This window comes from Vombatus ursinus, unplaced genomic scaffold (genome assembly GCF_900497805.2).
Source record: "Vombatus ursinus unplaced genomic scaffold, bare-nosed wombat genome assembly UNPS02014773.1, whole genome shotgun sequence".
Taxonomy (NCBI): domain Eukaryota; kingdom Metazoa; phylum Chordata; class Mammalia; order Diprotodontia; family Vombatidae; genus Vombatus; species Vombatus ursinus.
In genome coordinates, this window is record NW_020954551.1 from 2660724 (window position 1) to 2670816 (window position 10093).

At 41.7% G+C, this 10093-nt stretch overlaps 1 protein-coding gene across 2 annotated transcripts in view; it reads right to left on the reverse strand.

The window, feature by feature from the left end:
* DNAH12 (dynein axonemal heavy chain 12) overlaps window positions 1–10093 on the reverse strand; it is a 185719-nt gene that overhangs the window by 71262 nt on the left and 104364 nt on the right. For both annotated transcript variants that reach the window (XM_027863810.1, XM_027863811.1), the window contains exons 43-46: window positions 9440–9601; window positions 5084–5278; window positions 4193–4326; window positions 2460–2622 (exon numbers count right to left, since the gene is read on the reverse strand). In XM_027863810.1, coding sequence (XP_027719611.1) covers window positions 2460–2622; window positions 4193–4326; window positions 5084–5278; window positions 9440–9601 — 654 coding nt within the window. The remainder of the gene's footprint in view (window positions 1–2459; window positions 2623–4192; window positions 4327–5083; window positions 5279–9439; window positions 9602–10093) is intronic.

The following is a 10093-nucleotide window of genomic DNA, read 5'->3' on the forward strand; positions in this document are numbered from 1 at the left end:
AGAAAGAAAGAAAGAAAGAAAGAAAGAAAGAAAGAAAGAAAGAAAGAGAAGGAAGGAAGGAAAGAAGGAAGGAAGGAAGGAAAATAGCATGCTTCAGTCTGTATTCAGGCAGTATCGGTTCTCTCTCTGGAGGCAGACAGAATAGCAACTGAAACATAAAAACAGGTGAGGAAGAAGTCCCATGAGTCCCTTACAGCTCCAGGGTTCTACTATTCATTTAAGTTAACTATAAGCTCATGGAGGGCAGGAGCTACTTATAATAGGTACTTGGCAAACATTAAATACTACAGCTGTATGACCAGCTTGCATTTATAAGAGGCTTTAGGCTTTTTACTTTTTTTTAATCTTTTATATATAAAGTATGATAGCTAGTTTTACACGTACATGCCGTCTCCACTGATGGAATATAAGCTCCTTGAGGTCAGGGACTGCTTCACTGTGTTTGGGACATTGTAGGCACTTAATAAATTATTGACAATTGATGACTGATTGCTTGATAGCGTTTGTTGTCCTTAATAACATTCAAACAACAGAAAACTGAAACCCATATTTTAGCAAACGCAAGAGGTCAAATGAAAAAGAGTGCATCAGGCTCAAAAGACTGAAATCTTCAAAAAACAAAATCTCTTTTTTTGCCACATGCCTAATATTGGAAATATGTTTTGCATGACTTCACATGCATAATCAATATTGCTCGCCTTCTCAATGGGTGGGGAAGGGAGAAAATCTGGATGTCAAAAAAATATTTTTAATGAATGTGAAAAATAAATAAAAATGCTTAGAAAATAAATAAATTAAATTAAAAAACAAAATGGTACATTACATAAGGAGAAATTTTTTAAGAGACCAACTACTTAGATACTAAAGGAATTTCTCTTCAAAATAAATAAAGGAGAAACCTATCATAATGTTGTCCTTTCTTAAACAGACTTAGATGTAGCATGGGTCAAATCATGCCCTCTGAAATAGAATCCCAAAGCCAACTGCAATTTCACCAGCCCTTAACACATATTAGCAATGACTCCACAATCCCAAGTATTGCAGCTGGTCCACCATTTCTAGAACACTCTGCCTTCTCACCTACATCTCTCAAAATTCTGAGTTTTCTTCAAAGTTCAGCTCAAGCACCATCTCCTAAACAATCCTCTGAAGCTGTCGGTACACCCCCTCCAAAATTACTCCCTATTATTTTGCATCTATTTTGTATTTAATTATCCACGTACATATTATTCACCCCTCCCCCACTGGGATATAAGCCCTTTGATGGTAGGAACTTTTAAAAAAAATTTTATATTCCCAGGGCCTGGCACATAGCAGGAACTTAATAAATGATTGTTGATTAATTTTTAATGGTTTCATAAATCCATCTGTCTGTATAAGCTGGTTACACATGGCAAACTACAAGAGGTACCAATAGAACACCCAAACTCCATTGACAAGATTCTTATCAAGACCAAAGGAATTCCTCTTGCTACCATTTTTCAGGCATAAATAACCCCACTTCCTCCCAAGTCTGGGGCAGTTTTCCTGAAGGACAGCCTTGTGAATGCTGGAGGGACATGCAATTGCTGACTGGCTGAGAGACTGCAAAGCTGTGGCTCCACAGACGGCACACACAAGGTAGATGGGACGTTGGAGGGTCGGAAGGCGTCAAGAAAAGCAACCTGGGCTTTCCGAATAGCATCCAAAAGACCTCCCTAAAGTCACCAACATGGAGGCAGCCAGCTGCCAGTGTGTCCCTGGATTCTCAGCCTTTAAAAGCCTGAAAACTGCTAAGAGTGAGCTCTGCTGGGTGAGATCCCCCACCCTCTCCTTGCCTGAGGGGTGATTTTATTGGATTCTCAGCCAAAGAGCCTCTTTATTCTTGTTTTTTTTATTCCACTCTGCAGAAGTGCCCCAATCTCTTTACTTGGATGATAAGGTATACTAGCTTTGGGGACAATCTTCTGCATACCCAGAGTTTAGTGAGAGAGAGGTATGCTGGCAATCAGAGGCTAAGTATAACCCCACCCTTGAAAATAATCAGGGAAAGTGTGATTTATTCCAGCCCCGCAAATATCATACCCCTAGAATACCACTGTTTAAAGCATGGTGGATGGATGTGATTTTAGCCCAATAAGCCTTTCAGAGATGGGAGTTAGGGAGAGATAGCCCAATCACGTGCTCCTGGATCCTGCCTACTCCATCCCCAAAGGCTTCTGGCAGTGATGTGAGCCTTCCCACTGCTCTCCACATAGGCAAAAATCACAGTCTCCCTTAGAGACAGGGTGAGCCAGAACCCAGATCAGATATCTATCCATGCCATATGCAAACCAGATATATCTTTATATCAGATGGACATCCACATATACCTTGTATATGGTAATGAAATAACATCAGAAAGTGTTAACAGTCTTCTTGTTCTGGTACCCCCTCCTCCCTACTCCCCACTGCCATTCTTAAGAAGTCAGTGATTTTACCTGGGATTCAGCAAAATCTAATTTATCAAGCCCATTGGTGTATCTGAATTTGGCTTTCATGACGGTCTGGCGCTTCTGGGTCAAAAGCTGCTGGAACGCTGCAATCAATTCCAGGTAAGATGTAGGAGTCACATAGTTATGTCGTCCCAAGTCTTGCAAGAACCTAAAATAGAGATAGATAACACACCCAGTTGGACTTACTGCCTTTCACAAAGCAAGAGAGAAAATGCTACATATTGGGCATTGATGAGTCATTAAAAAAGCATTTATTAAGCACCTCCTGTGTGCCAAACATTGTGTTATGTGCCAAAGATACAAAAACAAAAATTAAACACTCTTTGCCCAAATCACTTACATTCCATCAATTGAAAGAACATGGGACACATAAAAATAGATGCAAAAGATTCAAAGTAACTGGGGGGGGTCCACTAAAAGTTAGGAGGAATATGTAAAGTATTAAAAGGTGAATTTTCATTTTCTAATTGTGGAACAATGTCTATTTTCTGAAATTCTAAATATATCAACATAATGGGGTTTTAAATGATGCCCATGCGATGTATGTAGGTACAGACCCAAGAGGATGTGTGTCATGAGTTTGCAATGGAAAACATTCAAAATGGCTTTGGGTAGTTTTCCCTCAGCCTAGACATTTTTGCAGTTGCCCGCGTCAGCAGGTTTAAGGGGAATATAACGTGAGATACAAGATTGACAAGAGTTCACAGCAGCGAAGCTACCTCCCCACTCCAGGGAGAAGGGCACAAGCTGATGCTAGCAGAAAACAACACAACTGTAAACCTTAATGTGGGCAATTATCAGCACTAGCTTCAAAAGTCAATAATCAGTCAATAAACATTGATTTAGCGCCTATTAGGTGCCAGGTACTGCTCAAAGGATCTTTTTAAACTAACCAAACCCCATACAGTCACTGGATCATCCACAATCAGACATTCAACCATCATCATCATCATTGTTAGTCACTATAGAATTGTTCTATATCTCATATCTCATTTGAGTCTCATGCCAGCCCAGTGAGGTAGAGACTTCAGGAATTATGACTCCCTCTTTACAGATGAGGACACTGGGGCTAAAGGAAGATAAATAAGAAGCAGCCTTGTACAGCAGAAAGAGCATTGGTTCCGAAGTCAAAGGATCTGGGTTCAAATCCCTGTTCTTCTACTTACTCTATGTGTGCCCTTGGGCAAGTCACTTGAGTTTCTCCATAAGGAAAACACAAGGGTTTGACTAGCTTACCTATAAGATCCCTCCTAGGTGTAGATTGTTGAGCCCACAAGCCTGGCTCTGGGAGAAGTAACAAGGGACATGACTCTGACGACATGAGATTTATATGACATCACAGAGAAATGATGACTTCTCAAGGCAAAAATATGGACTAAAAACTCATGGTCGAGCCTTCTTGTTTCCACCCCACATAAACAGGCTAGATGTGGGGCACTCACTCTGGGAAGTGGTTGGACTTCAAGCAGGATGAGGGTTTTTTTAATTTCCTTCATTTCCCAAAGGACACCAACACAAGAGGGTCACCATTTTAAAAATAGCAATCAAGATCCTAAAAAGATTTGAACAAAGTAACACACACAGACACACACAGACACAGACACACACACACACACACACACACACACACACACACACACACAGAATTCCTCAACCTTTCAAAGGTGAAACATTCGAAACAAAGAATGACTGTCATTTTTCCAAAGATGTTAATGAACCTTGCTGAGAGATCCATAATGGACGTGTGAAAGTGTTTACAGATGGGAACCACTTCTAGTCTCTCGTTTTTGGTGAGCTCCAGGGTCTCCAAGAATTTAACGGCCACACGTTCCAAGGCGTCTTCAGGCCACGGCTGAGAAAGAAAGTCATTGGATGAAATGTAAATATTTCTGTTCTTTTACTATTAGAAGGCACCAATGTCTAAGGTTGTTCACTTTGGCAAGTCATTTATTGAGCACCTACTATGTGCCGGGCTCTGCTCGAGGTACTGGAGATACAAAGACAGAAATGAGACAGTCTGACCTCCAGGAGTTAATACTGCGGCCATGAGGAACAACATACATATAGAAGAATCAATCAATCAACAAGCATTTATGTTTACCATATGCCAGGCGCCAGGCTAGGCACTAGGGATACGGAGGCAAAAATGACAGGGTCTCCTATCAAGGAGCCTACATTCCTCTGGGGAGATATGATATGTACAGAGATAGATAAGTTAATACAAGCTAATTTACACTCTTTGGGGGGATACTTGGACACAGAAATTACAAAATAATTTGCCTCAAAATATTTCTCTGTATGACCATTCTCTCTCTCTCCCAACCCCCTTGAGAGCAGAGACTATTTTGGTTTTGTCTTTGTGTCAGTGGAGCTTCTCACAATACCTAGCACATAGTAGGTATTCAATAAATGCTCACGAATGAATTGCTATTAACCAACTCTTCTGGTACAAATCACAGCAATGGAACCTAACAGAACGAGACCTAGCTCAATTCAATGTTTCTGAGACTTGAGTTCTAGAAGAGGGAAATGCTGGAAGGTCAATGACCAACAATGACAAAATTCTAGGTTTGTTGCAAAAATGAAATACAACCAATCTAGAGACAAACCTGAAACCAGTCAATGGTGCAGCAATTGATGAGGGACGGGAACTGCCTCAAGCGATTGCGAAAAGCATCACCGATGGGACTGAAGGCGACGACAACATGGAGGTTGTCTCGGCATTGATTCACAAAGAAGGCAAACAGGGCCAAGGGACTGAGCTCACCATGCTTGATGCCGGCCTGGGCTGCCGGGCGAACACCCTAAAGAGCGGAAGAAGAGGATGCGGTCACTGAAAATGGAAAGGATTATTTTTTTAATAACTAATCTATTTATTTTCAGTTTTCAACATTCACTTCCATAAAATTTTGAGTTTTAAATTTTCTCCCCTCCCTCTCCTCCCCCCTCCCCAAGACAGCGTGTAATCTGATATAGGCTCTACTTATACACTCATATTAAGCATATTTTCCCATAGCCACGATGTAAAGAGGAATTAGAACTGATGAGAGGAACCACGAGAATGAAGCAATAAGGCAAAGCAAGAAAAGAAAAGGAGAGCAAATAGGATCCCTCCATATGCATTCAGACACCACAGTCCTTTCTCTGGATGTGGATGGCATTTTCCATCATGAATCCTTTGGAGATGTCTTAGATCCTCGCATTGCTGAGAGGAGTCAAATCTATCAAAGTCAGTCATTGCACAACGTGGCTGTTACTGCATATAATGTTCTCCTGGTTCTGCTCATTTCACTCAGAATCAGTTCATACAAGTCTTTCCAGGTTTTTCTGAAATCTGCCTGCTCATCATTTCTTACAACACAATAGTATTCCATTACATTCATATACCACAACTTGTTCAGCCATTCCCCGATTGATGGGCATCCCCTCAATTTCCAATTCTTGGCCACCACAGAAAGAGCTGCTATAAATATTTTTGTACATGTGGGTCCTTTCCCCATTTTTATGATCATTTTGAGATACAGACCTAGAAGTACTATTGCTGGGTCAAAGGGTATGCAGAATTTTATAGCCCTTTGAGCACAGAATGGAAAGGATTATTAAAAGCTGAAATCTGCCTTCAAGGAACATTTTCATCTTTCTTTCTCTAAACACCCTCAGAAATTGGACATTCTCTACGTTTACGTCAGAGATGTGACTTGTTTATGGTCTTAGCTCTCAATGTAATTTCCAGTCCCATGATTCTATGCATCAGTCATGCTACATGCCAGGCATTTTGCTGAGCAACGAGTAGGCAAAGAAAAGCAAATCTGTTTTTTGTTTCCATTGGTGCCCAAAACACTAACAATGGTCAATAAATATAGAAGATAAAATAGAAGAATTTCCAACATGCCCAAGTTGAATTTGTCTTTTACTTATTCAATTCACCCACAACAAAATCATCTGAAGACAATTCACTTAAGTCTAATTTGCCTAAAGACCCATTATGAGGATCTCCCTTGGTGGTCCTAGTGCCTAGCACAGAGTAGGCTACAGAGAAGACCTGGACCTGCAATTTCAGTGGCATCAGGAGCTTGTGGATGAAAAACTTCCCCCACCCACAAAGGTCAGCACCCTCTCTGCACCTTGCATCTCAGACAATCAGAGCACCACCAAGCAGATATCAGAGGCGAGAAGTTAATTCTGCTCTTTCTGACTCTGGGCTGCCTCACATAGTAACTACTTAACAAAACCTGCTGAATTTAAGCCTGCTGATCAGCTCATCTAATTATTCTGCACTTTTGCGTCCTTTCTGACTGGAGGCTGCCCCACTCCCACTTCCTTTTTGGCACTGGCCTGCATGCAGAATCCCCGGATGCTTTTCAGCAGGGAAACTTCACGTTCACCATATCTGACGTCTACCTAAATTTATGACCAAATCAGATTTCTCCATGTAGGCAAATCCTAGATGAATTGAATACCAGGATGTTAAAATTGTATCTTGTTCTGGACCCCTTAATACCCCCTCCCCTACTCCTAGTCAGTATAGTAGGTAGCCATCATAAAGAGACAACAGCAGAAAGTAAGACTGCAAGGGAAACCTAGAAGTCCCACACAAACTGTCCCAAAGATCAAAGGAGGATAACTTACAAATTATAACATATATTAACCAAAAATCACATCTTGGTAATATGTGCTGAATCAGGGTACCCATCCAGATGCTGGCATCAGGGCCTTCTGGTCCTGTGACGTGTAAATCTCAGACAAATTCCAGAAGACCAGCAGATCACAAATGATGCTGATAATTCTGAGATGATGTGGACATGTTAATTTTAAAACTTAACCGACAACTTTGAAATGACTCGGATATGTTAATGAGCTAACCCCACGGTTGGCACAGATAAGAGTCTGTTCCCCCAAAAAACCCTATAAAAAGGAGACCCCAAACTCCTTCCTCCTTCCATCTCCAAAGGGTCCATGCTGCTGAGTGTTCCCAACTCTAATGCATGGTTATGTGAGTGACTCTGTGATTCTGTCCCTCCTCATCCTCTTTCCCATCACTTCTTCCTCGTTCTACCACTTCATCCTACGTCCCCACGCCGTGTGCCTTTGCATCCTTATCAATGCTTGTCTCTGTATCTTCTGTGACCCTACATTCTCTGTGCCTAATTAAAGTGTGATTGCAGCCTCACTTCCGCCTGCTACTGTGGTCTTTCCCAGAAAACACCCAAAGAACCAGGCATGCCTACCTCCATTTCATAATTTCATAAATTATTAATCCAACAGCAACCACAGATGTCACAGGAGCAGAAAGGAGACACGTTCTGGATGGGATTTATGTGGCTCTCACGTGTGCCATCTAGAAGCCCCCCACACTCTACTCCACACCTGCAAGAGTAGGCAGAGTCTCATCGCGACCATGAGCTCACTGTTCCTCATGATTACTCGCTACTTTCTACCCTTAATCTCAGGCGTCTGGGGAATGATCCAGGGGCTGGCTAAGGTTAACACAAAGCTGGGCCCATCACACAGGACTCTAACTCAAAGCTCAGCCTCCACCTACCAGAGACCTTTGCTAATCTGATAGCACCTATATCGCCCTGTATGTCCCTTCTCTATATTTGGCATGTATTTGCATATTTTTATAGAGAGTTGGCAGGAACAGAGAGGAGACAGTCCCTCTGCCCCCTGTACTTATCAGCCCTCATTCCATTCTGGGCACCACAGTTTAAGAAGGGTTGGATTAGCTGGAGAATCTGCAGAGGAAAGCAGATGTGATGGTGAAAGGCCCTCAGACGCAGTGAGTCCACTCCTCTTGAAAGCCTTTGAGAAGAGGCTAGAAGACCGCTTGTCAAGTGCGTCATATGGGCGTTCCTTTCAGGTATGGGTTAGATGAGATGATGGCAGCCGAGGTCCTTCCTTCTCCCAGATTCTGGGCTGTGTGTAACCTGCTACTGCCTATGACAGAACACAAGCTCCTTGAAGGCAGGGGCTTTCATTTTTGTCTAGTTATCCCCAAAGCCTAAGGCAGCCTCTGGCACATGGTAGGTGCTTAAGCAATGCTTGTTCACTGACTGATACCATCTCATTCAGATCAGAGCAGGAGCTCGGTGGAAGCCATTATTCCACATGAATGGTTGGGGCCACTTTGAAGGACGGTATTCATTCCACCAGGGCAGTACTTGCAGGTGTCCAGCATTAGTTTATGATGATATCATAAGATCAAAGGAGCCCAGATGTAGATAAAGGACCTTAGAGACCTCTGAGTCCAGGCCCTTGCCAGGAACCAGTGAAAGCCAACACGCACCACGGGCCATGGGTATCAAAATCTAATAGAAAGGGTGCCACTAATCTGTACAAAAGGATCCCTGCAGGCCGCCTATGACTTAGATTTAAAATGTAATGTCATCCATGTTTTATTGTATTTTTACTTATTCGGTTAAATATGTCCTAAATGCATTTAAATCTGGTTTGGGCCACATGAGAATGCTGTGGGCCACATGCAGCCCACAGGTCACATTTTTGACACCCCTGCCCTAAACTGATCTAGGAGGTTTCAACACTTACCTTTTCTCCTGTGCATATAACCATAAAATAACTGAAATAGACCTTTTTCCATTCATGAGACCTAATAAACAAGGTTAAACAAACGAGATGAATTTTCTACCACAAACAAAATGTCAGACTTAGTATCATGTCTCAGAGTAGAGCTTCTTGATCTAGGTTCCATTCATTTGCTTTTAAAAAATTTTTTGATAACTATTTCAATATAATTATTGAATTCTTAGTAGTCCTATATATTTTATTTTATAGACTTCACCAGGGTATCAAAGGGATTCATGACCTTAAGGTTAAGAAACCCTGTCTTAGGATGACTTTTAAACTAAGTTAAGACTTACAATAAATTCATTTATCCACTTTCCAATTCACAAAATAACTCTCCAGAGACCATATTTCATCAGGATATGAAAACCTGCCATCCATACCTCCATCACTTCCTGTTTTTCATCCGCTGCAAAGATGTTTGGGACTTCTCCAGTGTTGAGTACACTGTCAACATCCTCTAAGAATGCTTCTTCCTTGATCTGCGTGTCTGTGATGAGGAAGACTGTCTTCAAGCCCTTCATTCCTGCACTTCTCAGCAGGTTCTGCAGAACAAAAAGGAACTCAGAAGGCATGATCCAGTAGGAATGTGTGATCAGCCCATGAGTTCCTTCCCTCTACCCTCACCTTCTACCATCAATATGAAGGATCATAGATTTAAAGCTGGAAGGGACCTCAAAGGTCATCTAATCCAATGTCCTCACTTATAGAGGAGGAAACTGAGACCCAGGGAGGCTAAGTGAGCATACCACCACCATCATCATCACCATCATTATCACCATCATCATCAGACCCCAACAGACCTTTCTCAAGGTGAGATACTAGCTCAAATATCATAGCAGCTACACTCTCAGTTATAGAATGGTGACAAGGAAATCAGCTATTATAGATTACTTTGAATTCATTTTTGATTTAATTATAGGATTAAAATCCCTTCTTTAGGAAAAGCTAGCCCTAACAGCTGAGCCAGACTAACATAGATAGTCTCTTGAGTCTAGGTTAGCTATAGACTTAGTGAATAGATAGATTGAGAAGAC